The sequence below is a fragment of the Prosopis cineraria genome, unplaced genomic scaffold (genome assembly GCF_029017545.1).
Source record: "Prosopis cineraria cultivar Desert tree isolate PC_DT_omini unplaced genomic scaffold, ASM2901754v1 PC14, whole genome shotgun sequence".
Classification (NCBI taxonomy): Eukaryota; Viridiplantae; Streptophyta; class Magnoliopsida; order Fabales; family Fabaceae; genus Prosopis; species Prosopis cineraria.
Window position 1 is genome coordinate 8559591 of NW_026555345.1, and position 23186 is coordinate 8582776.

At 30.1% G+C, this 23186-nt stretch overlaps 1 protein-coding gene and 1 pseudogene across 2 annotated transcripts; one reads left to right on the forward strand and one right to left on the reverse strand.

The window, feature by feature from the left end:
* Positions 1-1344: 1344 nt before the first annotated feature.
* LOC129292908 (ras-related protein RABE1c-like) lies at positions 1345-8706 on the reverse strand. 2 transcript variants are annotated; one of them, XM_054930609.1, is made up of 9 exons: positions 8540-8706; positions 8309-8444; positions 6224-6296; positions 5764-5864; positions 4679-4744; positions 3210-3307; positions 2834-2896; positions 2660-2752; positions 1345-1809 (listed from the first exon to the last, which is right to left on the reverse strand). In XM_054930609.1, exons 2-9 carry the CDS (start codon positions 8379-8381, stop codon positions 1726-1728), a joined length of 651 nt encoding a protein of 216 aa, XP_054786584.1. In that variant the 5' UTR covers positions 8382-8444; positions 8540-8706; the 3' UTR covers positions 1345-1725. The 2 variants fall into 2 exon arrangements, with proteins under 2 accessions (XP_054786584.1, XP_054786585.1); XM_054930610.1 differs by lacking the exons at positions 8309-8444; positions 8540-8706 and adding an exon at positions 8230-8253.
* A 12396-nt stretch (positions 8707-21102) lies between these two features.
* Positions 21103-22891, forward strand: LOC129292009 (uncharacterized; annotated as a pseudogene).
* Positions 22892-23186: the final 295 nt, after the last annotated feature.

Genomic DNA, 23186 nt, shown 5'->3' on the forward strand with positions numbered 1-23186 from the left:
TAATTAAAAAAATCCTACTATTAATGAATTATATGTGTGTGTGTGTGTAAATATAATGCGACTTATTATAGATTGAAAAATGTGTCCCTGACATCTCTATTTTTCTCTTGGAAAATATTCACTGTTCATTTGATTATCAAATTTCCATCTCATTTACAAAATCTATTTAATTATCATGCTGATGAATGGGTTACACAGTTACACTAAATCGTAGTAAAAATAATAATAATAATAATAAATGTATTGTATTTGTACCTTAGCATGCGATATTGCAAAAAGTCAAGAAAGCCAAACAAACAAAACAAAGAACCAGTGAGTTAAGTTTTTCTATAATTAGTTGGCATTTTAAGTGGCTTTCTTCACCTTTTCATAACTTATACCGTTCCATTTTTTTTTTTTGAAAAAAATAATAATAAAATCCTATCAAAATATATGAATGACAATCATATCCTTTAAAATGTCATAATACCTTTAAAGTCTTTGGAAACTTTTATGAAGTTAATAATTTTTATTAAATAATTAAATTATTTCTTGTTTAAAATAAAAATAATAGGTGGTTCTATTTTTTTAATAAGAACTTTTATTTTGTGAATCATAAAAGTTAAACAATAAATTATGTAAAATTTTTTTTATAATTGATAACCACTTGATAGAGGTAAACTTTTATTCTTTTGAAAAATGGTTTACACAAAAAAAAGTTTTATTTATTAATAGAGTGCCCAGAAATTCTCGAAGGAAAGTATAGAGGCAAAAATATAATTCAACCTGTCAAAATATTAATCTTTTTATTATTAAGTGTTTAAATCATAGAGACGATTTGATGAAAAACAAATACAATAACACAAATGATTAAATATGTGATACCTATCTTAAAGCAAATCGATATGTATGGGATACGGGTAAGTTTATTGTATTTTCAAGTATCGTTGTATTTTCAAGCATCACCATGACTGTAAACTCGCCATCATGTTTGCAAGGATTGAGCAATAGAGATCGCGGATCAAAGGGTAAGAATATCAGCATTCACAATAAGATTGATTTTTAATTTTTTTTTAACCAATCATAGCTTTCATATCTATCTATTTTAATACCATTACCGCTCTACCAAGCATAAAAATATACAAGTATTCTCATTATTAAATGTAGAAGTATCTTTCATGTCTATTTTAAAACTATCATCACTCTTCCAAACATCAACAAATGTATAAATATTGTCATTATTTTCTACAGCATACTACACAGGATAATGAATCACAATATTTTTCTGGCCTTTTTATCACAATAATTCATTATATTATCAATCATAATGCATATCCTCCTTCCTTTTTCACTCTATCAAACATGTAAGTTTCAAGTCCAGCCAATTCAGATTAATAATAAAGAAATTTAAGGTATCTACAAGAGCCAGAAATCTCGATTCCTAACCTACTAAACAAGAAAATTTAATATTCCCAGATGTAGGGTTTTTCTGATAATCTACCCAAACCTTCTCAATCAAAATACCTTTTAGACTTAGATTACAATTAGAAGGGCAACCATGTAAACCAGTAGCAACAAATTCCACAAACTAACAGCAAACAATTTTAAAATAGTGGGCCAAAATATGACCTTTTGGAAGTCAGGAGTTACAGAGGAACTACATGTGCCAACTTCCAGAGTCATCAAATCCTTCAGCATCCAGAAGGGTACAACTGTAGATAACATGCCCGACAAATATTGGTTCTGCTAATTACCACAGCAAGCTGACCTCTGGGCAGCTTGACCGCCACCAGCTGCCTGATCTGGTTGATTTATCTTGATTGTCTGAGGCTGAACCACCAGAGAAAACAAACAAATCGATGTTTCAGCAAAAGGAAAAAGAAAGACCAACCACAAATCTAATATCAGACAATATAGAAAGAGTACAGAGAGAGAAATTTCCCATTCATGATGCATCTAGAATTTTCTAAAGCCCCATTTGAAGGGGGATAAAACATAGGTATTTAAACTTGCATACTGAACATAGATTTTGTCAATAATAAAAGCAGAACAAGTGGATTTTAATTTTCGGAGAAAGTTAAAACTTAAAAGTATTTATAACTAGAGTAAGCTGGAGGATAAATCATGGGTAAAAATAAATACATGTCTTAATTTAATAAGAAACAAACACCTTAAATATACAAGGTTAAGTGCCTAAACTAAAAAGGTGAAAATAGAAGTAATAGTTTTTGCAATGTCTATTATGTCTTTATTATCATTGGTAAATACTCCTTCCAATTCAAGATATAAACATTTTTTCTCAGAAAATGTTGGTTCAAAATATAAATAACCTAGTATATGTGAATTTTTTTCCCATTTTTCCCATTGTATTTATTAACCTAAATCCTTGTATAAATGTATCTCTCACTTATTATGAAATACATTGGTAATTGGGACTAAGGGTAAAAATATATATATATATATATATATATTTTTTATGAGAATGATAACTTTATCAGTATTCATATTTTTCCTAAAAGCTACTTATATTTTGGACCAGAGGGAGTAGTATTTATTATTTATTATTATTTTTTAAAGGATAGAATAATCATTCCTTATCCATAAAATCACTTTTTTCATTCACTTTTTATTTCTATTTCTTCACATTCTATGCACCAAATGAGGTTCGTAACGGACATACCTCAGCTCTAGAGTCTGTTTCAGCAAGCCTTTGCTTGATGTCTCTTGCTATTGAGAAGAAAACCTCTTCCACGTTCATGTTTGTCTTTGCACTCTACAATCACGTTTTAACACAAATATATCAGATTCACATGTACTTTGAGATCTTGGTCAACAACTTGAGCTTGCTACTCACAGTTTCAAAGAACTTGATACCATACTCATCAGCAAGAGCTTGACCTTTGGACGTAGGCACAACCTATAAAAATAAAAGGAATATTGCTCGTCAACATTAATAGAAAAACGCTTCTCAAGCATAGATGCAAGCTCAATCAGACAAAAGAATACACCATCAGATCATTTCCCTATTTGCTACCATACTCAACGAAGGATCCCTGCTTCTAAGTCACAAGGAACCTTCCTCCATAGAAAAAGAATAGAAGGGAAAGCATGGAGACCTTTTTGAGAAAGTCATGCACTAGCCACAGCTAGTCACCAAATTAATTACACATAGCCAGAAATGAAGTTTTGGAAAGTGAATAGAAAAAGCAACACCATATATACATGCATACCCTTTTACTTTCATCCATATCAGCCTTGTTGCCCACAAGTATCTTGTTTACATTGTCAGATGCATGTTGTTCAATGTTGCGAATCCAATTCCTAATATCTGAAGAAAAACAGAAGCTACATAAGAATTAAAAGGAAGCAGGTTGAGAGAAATAAAATACAATTTAAGGGGCCAAACATGGCAAATTGGCCATGGTACTACACAATATATATATATATATATATATTTTGCAAAATGCTAACAAGCACAGAAATATTTCCCATTATACAACAAATGAGAACTTGGCTGCTACCAAACTAAGTTTTAAAATTTCTTTTTCCCAACACTTTGTACTGAAATTGGTTTGCATTATACCAATTTCAATACAACTATTTAAAATAAAAAACTGTTCAAGAGCATGTCGTCATTTTTTTTTTTTTTTTTTTTGCATAAAGCATCTAATATTATGAGCCTGTCTTACATCGAGCTAGAGATAGTAATTGAAGCCAAATCTGACCAGCTAATCTGAATGCTAGAAAAATGTTAGGGTTGAGTTTGAGAGTTTAAAATATTTTCTTTATTTCGAGATTAAAGTTGCCTGAATAAGCCAAAAAAAAATCTAGGCCAACCTGAACTCGACTGGGCTTAGCACAAATACTTAAATTCTTTCATATTATTAAAAATCTGAAATTAACATTCACCTCAACTGTCACTTAACCTTCATAAATCCTCTTCAAGACTTCCAGTTCACACATTTCGCACTCCCAAATGAAAGTAACATTTACCATTTTCAAAAGATATTCAAAACAAATGATTATTAAAATATTAAAAGTTCAATTTAGGATATCAAAATGTGCAAATTGGAAGTCTGGAAGAGAGCTTATGAAGGTTAAATGAAAGTTGAGGAAAAGAATTCGACTACTTGAGCAAAGCTCATTCCGGTTTGTGCTATGTGACCCAAATAAACCCAAAGTAAAAAAAAAAAAAAGAATTCTAAACTCTCAACCTAATCCTAAGATTTTCCAAGCTTATTTGAGTTGACCTGAATTATCACCTCTACCTCGATGTGAAGCAGGCTCAAAATACCAAGTGCTCTATGCAAAAATAGAAAAAGAAAAAGAAAAGAAAAAGAAGAAGGTGACAAAGCTCTTGAACAGTTTTTTATTTTATTTTACAAGGTTTATTGAAATCAGTCTGGCACAAAATGATTTCGGTACAAAATGTCAGGAAAAAGAAATTTTGAAACGTGGTTTGGTAGAAGCCAAGTTATCATTTGTAGTATAATGGAAAATATTTTTGAACTTGTAGCATCTTGGGAATTTTTTTTTTTTTATAGCACCATAGTCAATTTGCCGCCAAACATGGCTGAATAGAAAGCTACAAGAAATACTCAGAAAAATGTGAATGCATAAATACATCAAACAAGAAGGAAACAATTATCATTAAAACATATAAATTTCGAATGTTGAAAGCAAGGGAAGAGAGTAGTACTATTAAAAGATGCTTCATCAGTAACATCATAGACCAGCAAGATGCCCATGGCTCCGCGGTAATAAGCTGCAGAAGTGTATAAAATAGTAAGAGACCTCCATTTCATCAAACAGAATATTGGTAAACTAGACTATAACCACACCTCCTATTACTGTAGAAATTGATCACATTCATTAGACAATTTTAAATGGTTTGTTAAACTAAAGAGTTTCATCTATGCATAAAGCGGTCAATAAGCCCTCTCCCCACTTGATTTTTTTTTTTTTTTTGGATGATGCTCTAGTGTAAAATTCACATCAAAGAGGGGGAATGAGACCCAAAACTGTCCTTCACAACCAGTCCTTCTAAGTGGGCTAGGAGCCCTAGAATTACACATAAATATTATCTTGCCCTCTTGATCCCCAAGGGGGCAAGGGGGTCAGCTGGCATATTTGCCTCTTCCAATTTGTTCTATGGCAACATTCTGTTCCTGTTTGACCAGAGTCTTGACTTTTGATGGCTAGGACAGCAGAGCTAGCTTAATCACTTGATTTAAAGCATTTTTTCTTCAAACTTCTTGACTTGTTTTACAAGTATATTCCATCACAAATTCTCTAATGTCAAAAAAGATAACTCATTATATAAGAAGTACTTTTCCAGACTAACAATGATTTAAGAGTTACTGGCTAAAAAAAATTAAAGAGTTAATTTCCCTTACATAAGCAAATTCAATTAATATGTTTAAATAAATCAATTCAATTCCACTAGTTTGTTCACCAATCTCCATGGAAGACATTTATTTATCTCATGAAAATCTCCTAACCATGCAAGCTTCTCTCCTGTACTGCTACATTACTTCCAATCATTTTAGTTATATATATCAAACCTGAAAACTATGACCGTATAGCATACTGTAGAACCAAAACTGGAACATATGCAATTATCAGAATCTATTAATATTTCCCTCAATCTGACATCAATGTGATCACACAATAATGCATTACGCAACATGATGTTTGTTAGGTAGCTACCTATCATGTAAAAATGTTAACTATTATTTGGGAATTAAGGCTTGTGACCCATGTTGTAAAAGAGAGAACACATACCTGTGGTGATAGTTCGAAATCTCTCCTGACCAGCTGTGTCCCAGATTTGCAGCTTAATGCGTTTGCCATCAAGTTCGATGGTTCTTATTTTAAAATCAATCCTGTTAAAGTATCACATTAAGAACTTAATACTTGAATAGAGACAATTACTTGCACAAAGCACAAGCATCAATGTGGACACATACACATATAAACAATTTGGCGGTACCCAACAATGAACCAATGCTTATATTAAACATGAGCTTTTCTAAGAAACTATACACCATACAAACTCTGCATTAAGTCCAACCCTGCAATGTTTTCCAGCACATTAGAGATAAGAAAAGTGGTTCGGAAAAGCCTTAATAACTACATTGTAGTGAATGGACACACTGATATGAGCATTGAAATATCATGAACACGAGATCAAAAGCATCTATGTTTTTAAAGTGATTATATGTAAGTTCCTACAAATACTCACCCAATAGTTGTGATAAAACTGGTGGTGAAGGAACCATCAGAAAACCGCAAAAGCAGACAACTCTTCCCCACACCTGCAATAGTTCAAGTCGGAAGGCTAAATAATCAGAACAAAAACTCACGTACCTAAAACAGACCACTATAAATAGTATGCAAAAATACCCAATTGCCCAAGATCTCACACAAGACACTAAAAAGAAATGATAACATCATTTTGGAGAAGATACATTAAGAAGACTAGAAAAAGCATACTGATATCAGCAAAGAAAGAAGGATCTTTCAATAAAAAATTCATCAACAAACTAAAGAGGCCCTCATATGAATAAGGCCAAAATAGAGAATACAAGTCAATAAAAAGATGCAATCATTTTTCAACTATCATTCTATCAAAAGTGGTTTTTGACAAAGAAGGTCTCTTGCTGGCTGTGAATAACCACTGATATCCTATGTAAATAAGCATATACTCTCCATACTAGACAGAACAGAAATATCCTGATCCACAAGATAGCCAAATAGACACCATAAAAGAAACAACAACTACAACAAGGCTTATCCCACTAGGTGGAACCATAAAAGAAACATATGCTACAGAATCTGCAATCTAACCATCCCCATTAAAAACTAGTCCTGATTCCAGCTGAAATCAGGGGCCAAATAGTAACTAAAAAAGCTGGACTTCTCTAACCATTAAACTAAGCAACAAAATTCAAAGTATTAATGCTGGACCAATTCAACCATCGCCACAGTATCAGGGTAAATGGATCTTTAAATGTCAAAGTTGTACCTTTAAGGCATTTTATTTCAAGATGCCCAGAATCAACAAAAAGGCATTGCCCAGGTGGTTAACTAAGTCACATAATCTGCTAACAATTAGTCTCATGGTTTCTCAAAAAACTTATATTCAGCCATCATTTATTCCAAATACTCACCAAGGATTTTGCAAAAGTAGTTGTCAGAAAAGAGAAAGAACATGTGAAGCAGTAAATTGATGACATTGGCAAGTTGTAAGAGAGCAGAGAAACATAACTTTCATCTGGCTTTAAATTAATCTAATGGCTCAAACACCAATATAATTAATAAGCTCATAACTTCAATTTTGCATAAAAGATCACATCATGTACATCATCCATATCAAAATCAAGAAATACACCCCCCAGTCTTGAATATAAGAAAGTTTAGGGAGACTTTTTTGTTCAAATTATAAAAATTAAAAAAACAAAGAGTTTATATTTGGTGCATTAATTACATTATTCCAGCTATGCGCCTCATTAAATTGGGAAATAAGGTAGAAGTTAAAACGTTTGTGGAAAAAAATTTCAAATTGTGACATATTTAAGAAAGATAACCAGTTATGTTAATCTTAGTGAGATAGTTATTTGTTCCTTATATTCAAGACCAGAGGTAATACGATATACTACTTTTGGTTACAAATAAGTATAGACTGTTGAACAAATGATTCCCTATCTTTGTCGAAGAATAAACTTGCACAAAAAACTCATGAGATTAAACATGGAATTAAAGATACAACGACATTCTTATCCAAAAGAAAGGATACTATGCAGAGAAAATACAGCATTTACTAAGTTACCATTATAGTACTCTATATAGAGTATAGACCATCAAAACAACTACCAATATGTACCAACAGCCCTATGTCCGATAAAATGATATGTTTGTTAAAAATAAATTAAAACAAACACTCCTAAAAAATGCAATTCAGCAAACTCATGAAGAGATAGTGCCTCGACGAACGCCCACAGTTATCCCTTCAAAAGTCAAAAATCTAAACGCCAAGCGACCCGCTCTTATCTAGACGACTGGAAAGATAAATTCATAATTTTAACAACAAAAAGACACAAAGCAAGATAAATTCATCATTTGAAACCACATAGGCTTCCTAAAATAACCGATCAGTATCACCTTCCATTTTCTACACAAACCAATTATGGTAAACCCGAACTAAAAACAAAATGACAATAAAACAGTACTGAGATCTAGAAACTTAACCACCCATTTGCTTTCCTTAAAATTCCAAGTAAAATTGCCCCGGGGGGGGGGGTTTGGAGATATGGAAGCAATAACAAACCACTGTCGCCAATAAGAAGAAGCTTAATGAGGTAATCGTAATCGGCACGAGCCCGTGCTGGTGGCGCTGCCATCGGTTATTATTTGCGAACACAAATTGAAAATTCTCGCGCAAGCGTCTCTATCAATCCCTTTTTCTAACAGAGACATAACAGCGTCAAAATTGAATTGGGTAAAAGAGATCACAACCGGAAATGGAACCAGAAAATTGGAAAGCAGAGAGAAATGATACCTTCAGCAAAAGGTTAACAAGTCGTCGTCGGCGACATGGGGAGAGATCAGAGAGAGTTTTCGGGTCGTTCTCTCTCCTCGTATAAACAAGACTTCGTGGGTGTGTGGGTGGGCAGTGGATGCGACGAACTCTTAAAATAGTCTCGGCTACATCAGATCCCCATATACTTTCATTTTCATTTTGGGGCCGTTTCTTCAAAGGATGATTCTTGATTGCTTTTAAGATTCATAATTCATTGAAATGTCTCCTCTCTCTTGCTGTTTTTTTGGGCTTAATGCATTTAATTATTCTATTAATTCTCATCAATATATTCAATTTATTACACTTGATTTGCAGATGAAATATTTTTTTTTGAATTAAATATAGTGGCATCTCTTCTCTTTTGCTAAAAATTTAAAAGTGAATGATTATTAGACAAGGTTAATATTTTTTTTTTATTGTTTACAGATATCCTCCTATCTAGGGTTATACATGGACAAGGTCAGATAGGGCAGACATTTAACCCAATGCTCTATCCTAATTGTCTTCGGGCTAAAAAATCATGCTCAAAGCCCGACTCTACCCTAAAGATGCCCATTTATGAAGGGGTTGGGCTGGCAGGGTCGGGCAAGGCTCGAGCATATAGGGCTGGATATCCAATATAGTATCCTTTTTTTTTTGTCACTTGAAAGCTTTTAATTGGATTAAAATATATTAAAATTGGGCTTAAAGTAGGCCTTAAAAAATCATTACTAACAACAAAATCGTGGGCTCAAAATGGTTGAATAAATCATAGACTAAAAAAACTTTATAGTAACAACATAATTGCAAATGAAAAAAAAAATCAACAAACCTAGAAATGACAAAAAAGAAGTATAAAAAAGAGATCTATAGATTCACTAACCATCACAATGGTTTATAACGCGAGAGTCAATGCTTAGTCTTTGAAGCAATATAATCCCTTTTGGGTTCTTTGTGTGTCTTCGGATTGTTGGAGCATTAAAGAGTAAGAAAATGAGTAGTAAAACAATCAGATTCAGAGCTTCGGAATTATAGACCAAAGCTTACAAATAAGAGACCAGAGAAACAGGATCTTGATGCAAAAAAAGAAAGCAATGAAGCAGCCTCGACAGCAATAGAAGGCAAGCAACAGACCAAAGGCAAACACAGTTGATGCAAGACCTTGGATGGCGGCAACAATAAGCTAATGGGTGGCCAGTGATGAGAAGGAGATGAGGAGCTGACACCATAATATAGAGTCATCAGAACAAGAGAATCTCTTAGTCTCACTCGCGATGGGAGATGGAGATGAAGAGAGGTGCCAAGATGAAGGAAGGAACGATGACTCGTGATGGGAGACGGAGACGAAGAGAGGTGCCAAGAATGAGGGAGGAACTGCATTGCTAATTCTTGACCTTAAGTGGCGATGCGACTTGTGAGATTGAGCAAGGAGAGGAGAGGAGTGGATAGGGGGGAGAGAGAGACGGTTGAGAACTAAAAAGAAAAGTTAAAACTTTGAGTAAGGAGAAGCTAGGGTTTTATCTTAACTTGTCACTTCCAGCCAATAAAATGCCATCATTTTAATTTTTTTAAAAAACTAATATATAATCTCGGCCCGGGCAGGGTTGACTAGTTAGATGCCCTAGCCCTAAACCTTGCCCAACCCGAGGTTCAGGCTCAACCTGACCATGCCCATTTATTTTCGGGCAATTATTTTCAAGCATGAGTAGGGTAAAAAACCATCAGGTCGGGTTAGGCATTTCGAGCTTTCGGGCTTCTTGCACAGCCCTACTCCTATCATAATTAATCCTTTTTGAGACATAATCAGGTATTAAATGTGAGTAACTCTCCTAGTAGGAATTCAAATCTTAATTTACCAAATTGTGAGAAACTAACTCCTTCGGTTAGACCTAACCCTTGTTGGTAAAAGTAAAGTTAATATTTAAACAGGGGTATTTTAGTCTAATGCATGAAACTCAACGTTCAATTAAAGGATGGATGGATAGATGGAAATGAAATCTCGAAAAGAGGGGGCGTTTGTGTTCTATAATTATTCATATTAAGAGAGGCTTGTACAAGTTTCAAATATTGAATAAAAGTATCTGTAATTAAGATAAAATAGAGAAACAACTAGAGTATTTTACTCTTATTTTTTTGAAGTTTGCCTAAAGTTCGACCGTGGCTCCTAAGTTAATTTTCTTATTGATAAATATATTTTCTTGAACTTCTCTCTATGGTCCCTATTATATTTTTCCTTTTAGAAGGGTTTTTTGATATTTAATATAAGACAATCGATATAGTATTAATTACATTTTTTAATATTAACTCTATTTAAATTCATTAACTATGAGATATAATGTAATGTATGGGTGAAATTGATATTTATTATATTTTGGAACAAAATTAATGATTTAATTATTTTTTCTTGATTTTAGTAAAAGTAATGTTAATAAAAGTATCTTGTAAATTTTTAAGCTGTAAAAAATTTGATGGTATTTTTATTAATTGAATTAAAATATATTGTATTTTTATTTTGAAAAATATTTTTGAAGATAAAGATGAAACTTATGAGATTTCATAAGCTTGTGGAGAGTATTTGTTATCAACTAGGATAACAACACACTCAAAAAATGTCATTAAACATGGCTTTATAATTAAGGGACTTTTATAGATATAACATATATTATAAGATCAAACCAAACAAATAGCCAAATATTTATTATATTTTATATTATTATTATTAGTTTATTATATTTATTAATGATATACTGTTGTATATCAATAAATTTTTTTATAAATTTTTAAATTTTTAATAATAAACCTTTATATATCAATGATAAATCTCTTGTATATCAATGTGAACTAACTATATTCTTAAATTTTTAAAAATTTGGTCTATATTTTTTGAGTACAATATTTTTTCTGCCAATGGGCCAATTTATTCCTTAATTAATATATATTAAAAATTAATTGTTTGGTAGAATACAATGATATTTTGTAATCTATTAATAGATGTTGAGTTTAGCGTAGAGGCCTAATCTTTTACTATGTAACAAACTAATATTTAAATTTTACTAGAAGAAATGCCTACATTTCATACCCAATCATATCTCATTTAATAACATCTACAATTATAAGTTATAACCCAAAAAAAAAAAAATCATACATTATGTAATCTACCTCACTAACTTCACCTACTTGGTGTTGGTTACTTTCCCTGAGCGACTCAAATGCCATTCCAAGGGCAATCCAAACATGCTTAACACACGATCTTGTTAACAGTTTGATCATACTTTTTTTTTTCATTCTTTATTATGAAATATTTTTTAAAATTGTTTTTGTCATTAATATAAAGCATACTATGAGGTATTAATTATACATTTTTTAAAAAAATTTTCTATTTAAACTCATTAATTACAAAAAAGAATGTGATACAAATTTAAAAAATTTTCATTTAAATAGAAGTAAAATTATAAGTTTATCTAATGTTTAAACAAAGTTACTAACTTACTCTCTTCATCCTTTTCTATGTATTAAGATATTTTTTAAAAAACTTATTTTATCTCTAAATATAAAATGTATCATGATATTTTTAAATAATCAGACAATTTTTTCATTATCTTAAAACATGGAAGAGATATATATTAATTATATGCTTTACCCACTAGTATTATGATATTAATTGTGACACTATTAGGAGAAAAACTAAAAAATAATTGTGATTTTATATAATTTCAACCAAATAACAAGCTTTTATTAATATGTAGGATTTGATTAAAAACACATTATATATAGAGATAAAGGAAGTAACAATACCTATCCTTAGGTGATGTGAATAGAAGTAGAGACCAAAGGAAGTATATATATATATATAGTCCATGTCAATATTTTAAAAAATAAAATAAAAGTTGACACGCATAGATAAATAGATATTAAATTATTAATTTCATCTGTCACATATAATTAAGGGTTCTTACATTAAATATAAATCTTTTAATGAAATCGAGAAATGTTGGTTTCATTCAACATATCATTCCAATCATACCATTCGCCGTCCTTGCAAGGACCTTCTTGAGATATCTCCCAAGTACACTTATGGCAAGAATCTCGTTGCTGTGCGTATATGTCAAAGTAATGAACCGATTTTTCTGTTTGCCACCAAAACGAGCAAAAATACAAGACATTGGGTACAATCAGATTCTCGAAGAAGCTGAACTCAAACATTTGATCAGGCTTGAGAGTTCGCTTTCCAAGATCATGATTCTTATCTTTGCAATGAACGATCATGTCCATCTCATCTGTTAATTTGTTAATGATTTGCACTGTTACTTTAAAAGGGAAGGACTCACCACCTTTGGACATTGCTGCAACCAGTACTATAGCTTGCATCAGAATCAGAGATTTGATATTTGGAGCCATATCTTTGTAATTTTTCAGATGATGCAATGTTAATAAGGTCACATCACATACCTACCGTTTTATATATAGGTCATTACTGTTATATTCATGAGTAATTTTATTAGCATTAGTGTATTAATTCGGAGCAAAATCAATGTCTTAAAGAATTATATTGTTTAATTTATTGAATTTATTGTATAGGATTTAATTTATGGAATATCTTTCGTTTATTCATGCGTTTGAAGAAAAGTATTAATTACATTTAGTTGACATAAATGCAAAATGTAGAGTTTGAAAATAAATAACCAAGAAATATTTTTAACTTCGCTAGAATCAAGGAATGATAGTGTAACTTAATAAATATATCTTAAAATAAAAATATATTTCAACTTTACTCTTATTAAAACTAGGAAAAATAGATACACAATATGTAAAGAGTCATAAAATTAAATGAGACTTTTATAGGTATAGCTTATGTTATAAGATCAAATCAAACAAATAATCAAATATTTATTGTATATTGCATTATGGATGATTTATTATATTTGTTAATGATATACTGTTACATATCAATGATAAATTCCTTCTAAATTTTCAAATTTTTATGATAAACCATTTGCATATCAATAATAAATTTCTTATATATCAACATGAACCGAGTACACTCCCAAATTTTAAAAAATTTGGTCTATATTTTTTGGACACAACATTTTTTTTGTCCAATAGGCCAATATATCCAAATTAAATTTACAACAATAGTGAAATTGAAAAATGATAATAAATAACTCTACATGTGCCTTATATTAAGAACTAAAAATTATTTTTAAAATATACTTTATAATAAGAATCAAGGAAGCATAATTAATGTTTTCAAGGAATTTGGGCTTTGTAAGGAGAATTTGAAAAATCTTGCTGCTTACAAACCCTCATCTTATCTCATCTCACCCTTACCAATCAGACTTGACTTCCCTCCTTTGCACTCTCCTTCCTTTGCCCTTCCAGTGCACACCTAAGAAAGATCTAAACTGTCTAAATTAAATCTAGACAATTTAAACTAAATGTTTTAATTTTATTTTTATTTTGCATATGTATTAAAATAAAAAATTATATAAATTATAAATTTTTTTAATAAATTTGTTCACCAGTCTGGATAATCTATATTTGAAAAATCTTACTACAACCTTTTTTGCGTTAAGCAACAATTTTCTTTGTACTAGTTCTAAAATTGTTGCCTATTATGGAAATGAGAAATAATTTTCATATGTTGCTATTGATCCTTATTTTAAACAATAAATATTTTTTAATAATTAAAAATATTCCCTAAAATAGAATATGCAATAGTTTTTAAGTGTTACAATAAATATCAAATAGTCAACATAAAAACCATTTCTCCTAAAGGTGTTTTTATCACAACATTTTTAAATTGCTTGCTATGCTAATAGGTAACAAAAATATAAACATTTCTTATAAATATTTTTTGCAATATTTAATAACTATTGCTTATTGTTTTTCTACACATAAATTTTTTTTATAATTCTATATATTTATTTTCATAATTTTAATTTATTATTCAAATAAATTTAAAAATTAATTTAACAATTATCTCTCTCTGTCTCTCTATATATATACAATATTTTGCTTTATAATGTCTAAAAAATCATGTTAGAAGAGTGGTTGTAGTTACCCATTCCATTCAAGAGATTACGGATTAAGGATTCAAGATTCAAATCTTAGATAGGGAAGGAAATATTAAATTTTGGCTATTTAATGAATTTCTTGAAGTTATAGTTCAAGAGGGAAAATAAAAGACTTTTAACTTATGATTACAATCTTAAGCTTGGTAGAAGAGAAAAGTAAGGAAAAGAGAAATTGGGAGAAGATGACATTTTTTCCTATTTGGCTAAGCAGGGAAAAATGAAAAGAAAAGGAAAATGACATGCAGAAGCCACATATTTTTACCTCCAACTTTTCTCTAAAAAAAACCAAAATTTTAAATTTACCCATGAATTTTTTTTCATTTTTTGCTTGTTACCTCCTTCCATTTTCATTCTAATTTTTCCTCCACTTTAGAATTTAAATTATTATATATTTAATAATTTAAGAAATAAAAATTAAAATTAGACAAAACATTTTTTTCTAGCATTGGATAAAACAATTTACAATTACGTTTTTTATTTAATCAGTAATATATAATAAAAATTATTTAAATAATATGAAAATATTAAATTTTATTATGTATAAATTTTTTTTTACAAATAATAAAGTTATTTTTGTCTATATGAAATTAACAATTTTTCTTTCCTCCCATTTTTTTTTTTTTTTGCTTAGCCAAGCATGGGAGAGAGAATTGCATCTCTTCATTTTTCTCTTCTTTGCATTTTTCATCAGATTTTCTCTTCTTCATATTTTCCCTTGTGAGTCAAGTACAGCATAAAAATCATAATAAAGTTTGACACATATAGATAAATAGATATTAATTTCATATATCACATGTGTAATGGTTATTAATTGCATTAAATATGTCTTTATTGAAATTGAGAAATGTTGGTTTTCATTCAATGTACCACCGCCAAGAGAAGGGAGTATCTGTGATTAGGATTCCAATGATAACGCATGTCTTCACTGATATTGCAAGAACCAGATTCAGATATCTCACAAGTACACTTTTCGCAAAAGTCTCGTTTCTCTATGTATATGTCAAAGTAATGAACTGATTTTTCTGGTTCCCACCAAAACGAGCAAAAATGCAAGGATATCGGTACAATCAGATTCGCGTAGAAGCTGAACCCGAACATCTTATCAGACTTGATACATAGTTTGCTCTCCAAGATCATTATTCTTATCTTTGCAATGAACGATCAAGTCTTGCTGATGAGATAGTTTGTTAATGATTCGCACTCATAGCTGTCCCGAATTCAAGTTGATTATATTTCGCCTCTTCCTCGGAGAAAGACAATCAAATAATTCCCAATCATGGTCCTTGCGGATCTTTTCCAAGGGAAGGCAGAATCGCCACCTTTGGACATTGCAACATTGAGCAGCAGCAGAATCAGAGTTTTGATATATGTAGCCGTATCTTCGTTTCTTCTGAGGATGAAAAGGGTACATCAAATACCTTCCTTTTTATATGGATCAATGTTCATGAGCAATTTTATTAGTATTAATGTACTCTTCTCGATCCCTATATAAAGCATTGTTTAAAAAGATTTTTTGGTTCTTAATATAAGATACTTCATAGAATATTAATTATGTTTTTTTAATATTATTCATTTTTAAACTCATTAACTACAAGAAAAAATGTGATGCAAATTTAATTTTTTTTTTCATTTAAGTAAGGATAAAATTAGAAGTTTATTCTATTTGTAGATAAAGTTAATGACTTAATCATATTTTTTTGATTCGAGTGAAATAATTAGAGATGCCTTATAATAATAAGGATTGAATAGGAGGGAGTATTAATTTGGATATGCAATCAATGTCTTAAAGAATTTTATTGTTTCTTGAATTTATTGTTTAGAATTTCAAGCCTCCACATTTAATTAGTTGCATAGTGAATATCATGTTTATTCATTCATTTAAAGGGGGGTATTATTTACATTTAGTTTAGTTCATATAAGTGCAAAATGTACACCTTGAAAATAAGCATGATTGATTCTTACTAAAATGATAATACTCCCTTCATTTCAAATTATAAGACACTTTTAAAAGAATTTTTTCATTTTAAAATATAAGATACTTTGAGTAGATTGAGGTTTCATTAAATGCACCAATTTTAATATTACCCTTTCTCTTTTTATAATTAATTTTTATCATTTCTCTTTTCAATATATTAAATGATGGATATTTTTAAAAGTTTATATTTTTGTTTTGAAAAAAAAAATTATTAAGCATATTTAATAAAATTTATTAATATGTAAAATTTTATTTAAAAGTATTTTATAATTTGAAATGGAGAGAGTAATAAATAAGATTGATGTTTAAGGGTTTGTGTCAAAAATCGTTGTCTGAATGGATGATGCACGGGGGACTTTGATTTCACGGGTTGCAGCTTCATCAAGGTCCATCAATTGGGGCTGTTTTTTTTTTTTTTTTTTTTGGGAGTTCTTCGCGTCGCGTTTTCTGGTTTTCGAGTCTTGTATGTTTTTTAATGTTTGTGTCCTGGTTTACTTGGTCTTTTGTTGCTTGGTTCTAGCTCATGCCGATGATTTCTTTTCAAAACCAAAGCTGATACAATATGTACCAAAAAAAAAAAAGCTGATACAATTTTGGCATGTCAAATCCTACAATAATTTTTATTTTTCAAGTTCTTATAGTTTTTATTTTTCAATAGTTTTAGTTTCACAGGAACTAAAAATATTTAAAAAAATTATAAGAATTAAAAGTAAATTTAATAAAACTATAAAAATTAAAGATTATGTCATTCCTTGTGTTTTTGGTTCCTGTTTCTAGTTTTGATCATATATTTAGTCTGTTGGTTTCTTTGAGCCTTTTGTGTTTGTTCTAAAGGCCCATTTGGATGTATTTCGTTTTATTATATATTCTTTTTGATTCAAAATATAAATAATTTTCTTATAAATAAAGTCCTCATTCTTATAAAAATATATATTATTTTTTAACATTTAATTTCAATTATCAATACACTTTATGATGAGCGAGAGATAATTTTACACAAAAATCTTGGTTAATAAATACAAAAGATAAAATGAAAAAAAAAAAATTTTACATGTACTGGCTAGGTTGGTTATATTTTAAACCATGATTGTTAAGGGAAAATGCTTATATTTTAAACAAAAACAAGCATATATTAACTTTTCTAGTTATGAAAAAAAGGAAACAGGCACTAATTACACTTAAACTTGGGTAGCTTTTATTTATATTTAAGACAAAAAATTTGGTAGATTATCTTTTAGGCATTAATTTTCTACGCAAGCCTTAGCATTTTAGATCCAGCCATCAAATTTTAAATGTGGTGTCAATGTTCTAAGAACAAGTCTAAATTGAATAATTAGACCAGTTAAACCATCGGTCAGACTCACTAACATCTCAATTTAAATTAAAAAATGAATTTTTTTTTGTTGAGTCGTGTTATATCAAAATTGAATTGCTATTGAATCAAAAATAAAAATAGAATTTTGGAAATCAAACAGGTTTGAACTTGATATAAAAAGGTTAAATTTTAAAACGACAAAAAAAAACCTAAAAATTTGACCTATCAAAATGCTTGTTTTATTTTTGAACTCTTCACAAGCGTAAAATATGATTTTGGATCATTTTTTCCAATAAGATGTTAGCAGCTATAATATAAATGTATATAATTTTAAGTCTACTCATAGTTTATTTAACTAAGATCTATTTATATTTAACAAGTTATAAAATTATTTTATAATATTATTAATTTTTTATAATACCTTATGTATGTATTTAATATTATTTTTATTCATCATCAAAAAATATACGTGACAGTATCAGAAATAAGCTTGTGATTCCACTTTTATGCATTTAATGTTTTTGAGTGAAAGAAAAATGAATGTTGGCCCAAAAAAAGAGTAAAAAAAAAAATTGAATAGTGAAAACTGGGAAGACGGGCAACTAATTTCGAAGAAACTTTCTCTGACGAAAAGAGAGGAAGTGGAATGGAAATCTAATGGAAAAAATAAGGTCTGCACCGCACAAATTAAACATTAAACATGTGGGCCCAATATGTGCAACTTGTAATTACTCCTTCCGCCTTAAATTATAAAATATTTTTAAATAAAATCTCACATGTTAATAAAATTTATTAACTATACTTTATAATTATAAAATATTTTTAAACAAAATCTCACTTATTAATAAAGCTTATTAAATATACTTTACAATCTTAATTTTTCAAGACAAAAATATAAATTTTTAAAATATCTTTCATTTAATACTTCATTAATAAAAGAATATTGAAGAGAGAGAATATATGAGAATAATAATATTAAAAAATATCATTAATGAAACTTTATCTTTATCAAAGTGTCTTACATTTTAGGATGTTGAATTTTTTTAAAAGTATCTTATAATTTGAGATGGAGGGAGTAACATTTTTACTGGCTAAAATATAAGTGATGTGGTATTCCAAAAGCACTTAAGAATTTTAGGCATGTTTGACAACTTATTTTGGAATTAGTTTCTATTCTCTAGAACAAAAACAAAAATAAAAAAGTGGAATCACAAGCTTATTTCTGATATATTACTTGGCCAAAGAAAGAAAGAAAGAAAATCTATTAATTAGGGAACATTTCAATAAAGACCCCTTAATTCCAAGCATACTGATCTGATATTAAAATTTGAAAGAAATGACAAAATTGTTTTTCTTTCAAATTAATATTAGAAATTTCCTACTTCATTTATTAATTATATTACTTTACTTGTTGATTTACTTACGGAATGTTATTAATTTTTCTACTTCACTTGTTCATGTCTCTGGAATAAAATTAAGTGAAGGAGGACAATGAATAATATACAGTATAAAAATCAACGAGTTGTTTTAAGATGATTTAAACACCTAAAATGAAAACAAATTAAGTAAGGCAATTAACAATGATCCTAAGTAAATTAACAAGCAAAGTATAGGGCAATGAAGAAGTGAAGTAGGAAAGTTGTGATATTAATTTAAATGATGAGCAATTTTATCATTTCCTTATAAATTTAATATTAAATCAGTACCCCTAGATTGTAGTGTATTTCAAAAATTTAAAGGCTTTGAATTTAAATAAGTTTGATCAAGGAGTCTTTATTAAAATTCTCCTATTAATTAACGTCTCGTTTGGGGATAGATTAATTTTTTTTATTTGAATTATAAGCTCATGGTCAAATATGTGTGAAGAACAAAAGACTAGGTAGATAACAAATGATTTTTTTTATATATAATAAAAAATTTAGATGAATTGAATCAGGAATCTCACCGAAACTAAAGTATATCAAGATAACAAATGACTGTTAAACTTCGTGGGTGGGTTGATGAAAATTCTTGTGTCAATAATATTATGATTGAGGATTGACTGGTTCTAAAAATGATGCACATGTCAATATTAGAATATAGGTAATTTAAGTTTTTTGATATAGATTAACAAATATAATTAATACTACAACAATATTCATACTCTCTCTGGTGTTCGGACCATAATATAAAACATTTTTAAACAAAATTTTACTTGATCTATAATATAGAGCATTGAATAGATTTTATTTTTTTTAAATATATCCTTACTTTATTATATTTCATTGAACTAATTAATGAGGATGCTTTAAATAAATTAAATATTATATTTATTTCATTCAAAAGTATGGAAAGATATGAAAATTTTTAAAAATAAGATTTTAAAAAATTTTATTTTCTTAGAAATGTAAATTAGTTAAGTGGCTTATATTGTAGTAGTTTAGAGGAAGTACGTTGCCAAAATTGTCCCTGAAATTTGATAAATATTTCTTGAAATTGCTTGAATAAATAAGGGTATATTATTAAAAAAAATGTTGACAAGTGCTGGTTTTAATTAGTTTTTAAAAGGACGTATAAAATGATATAAAAAATTTTCCCCAAAAAGACAATGAATTTCGAAAGAGGGGAAAGTATGTGCAAATAATTTATAGAGTTATTTATGATTAATGATGATGTTCAATTTAAATATGATTATTGTTTAACTTTAATTAGAATATTACAACATCATCGAATTGAGTTCTTTTAATCAGAGCATCCTGACTGGTTCCTGTGGACTAGGGGCAAGCGATGGCACATAAGTAGCATCGAAAGACTCAAACTCTCAAAGTCACTGCTTAACAATTAGGGTTTACATGCAATTTTCTTCCTCTGTTTCAGGTCATTCATTATTGTTCTTCAATTCTTCCATAGCCATGTTCTTGTTTCTGAATTTGTAATAATCGAATTTAAATCATATTAATCTGTACTGGTTTTTCGCCCTTTGAAAACAAATCAAGACCAGATTTTTTTGGGCAGATGATATTCGATTTTACGAATTATTTAGTTTCTATTTTGTATTTAACTTCTTGAATACTAGCTCCTGTTTTCATTAAGCATCATTTTGATTAATTCAACCTAATATTTATTCAATCAAACGCTTTAAATTGTTCACAGTAATTAATTTCTTGAATCTGGATTTTCTTATTTGATTCTATTAATTAGGTTATCATCATGGTGGTGATCTAAATGTTGTCATTTACGGTTATTCTAATAGAAAATTTATGGGCAATGAGTGTTCTTAATTAAGCATATTAGAAGCTTTGATCTTTTTTTACTGAATCTATTTGTTTCATTGGCTTGATTATATCTAATTATAGGAATGTCAGAGTCTAGGTTTTGAGGAGATACACCATTATATCTGATTCTTGATTGTTGAATCTGAGAGCCATGTCATGGTTAAGAGGTAGTTTCAGCATTACAAAACAAACAATCAAGAGAACTCTTTATTCTCAAGTTAGATCATCAAATTATCTGACAAGGACAACAAGAGTCCTATCACAGATCAGAATCTTTCACACCACAGTTTCCACATTGTCGTCATCATCCAGAACGGATCCTCCTCCTCCAGTGCCTCACTCCATCCTGCTTTCCTGACTCACTGACAGTTTCTTAGACGGTACAAGCAGTGTATACTTAAAAGAGCTTCAAAGAGCCTGGGAAGAAGATCCAAACAGTGTAGATGAATCATGGGACAATTTCTTTAGAAACTTTGTGGGACAAGCTCCAACTTCATCTGGCATTTCTGGGAAAACAATTCAAGAAAGCATTCGTTTGTTATTACTTGTAAGAGCATGTCAAGTTGTTGGCCACATGATAGCCAATACAGACCCATTTAGTTTAGACAAGCCAGATCTTCCAAGTGAACTGCACCCTTCCATTTATGTCTTAACTGAATCAGACCTAGACAGAGAATTGTTCCTTAGTGTCTTGGAAATGTCTGGATTCATGTTTGAGAATCGTCCAGTTCAAACCCTAAGAGCCATCTTGACAAGACTTGAACTAGCATATTATGGAAGCATAGGGTATGAATACATGCATGTATCAAATAGAGAGAAATGTAACTGGATCAGAGACAAGATCAAGACTTCGTCAGTAGCACAATTCAATCGCAAGCGTCAAGAGGTTATTCTCAATAGACTTGCATGGAGCACACTTTTTGAGAACTTCCTGGCCACAAAGTGGACATTAGCAAAGAGGTTTGGGCTTGAAGGAGGAGAAACCCTAATCCCAGGCATGAAGGAGATGTTCGAATGAGCCACCGATCTTGGCGTCGAGAATATCACGATTGGAATGGCACACAGAGCAAGATTAAACGTTCTGGGAGCATATTTCGTAAGCTAATCCGTCAAATATTCAGTGAATTTAGTGGTGGACAACCAAAGGATGAAGTAGAGTGTTACACAGGAACTGGTGATGTGAAATACCACTTAGGAACATCTTATGATCGTCTAACAAGAGGTGGAAAGAGGATTCATTTATCATTAGCCGCAAACCCTAGCCACTTAGAATTAGTGAATCCAACGGTTTTGGAAAAAACAAGAACGAAACAGTACTTTTCAAATGATTTAGACAGAAGCAAGAACATGGGGATTCTGATTCATGGTGATGGAAGTTTTGCAGGATAAGGTGTTGTGTATGAGACATTTCATCTCAGTGCACTTTCGAATTACATAACAGGTGGGACTATACATGTTGTGTTTAACAATCAGGTCACGTTTACGATGAATCCTAGCTATGGAAGATCTTCAAAGTGTTGTACTAATGTGGCCAAAGCTTTAGATGCTCCGATCTTTTATGTGAATGGTGATGACATGGAAACAGTTGTGCATGTATGTGAGCTTGCAGCTGAGTGGCATCAAACTTTTCATTATGATGTGGTTGTTGATTTAGTGTGCTACGGAAGATTTGGCCACAGTGAAATTGATGAACTATCTTTCAGTCAGCCTAAAATGTACAAAGGTTAGGCCATACAAACGCACAAAGACATTTATAAATGTATTTTATCATGAAAGATCATGTTCAACTGTTTGATTCTTAGAAGTACAGAAATTTTGATTTACAGGTGATCCAAAGCCATCCATAATCTCTTAAGATATATAAGAAGAACCTTTTGAAATTAGGGGAGGTGACATAACAAAATGTTGACAATATACATCAGAAGGTCACTTCAATCCTAAATGAAGAATTTTTGGCTAGTAAGGATCATCTTTCTAAAAGAACAGACTCGCTTTCATCTCATTGGTCTGGTTTCAAGTCTCTAGGCCA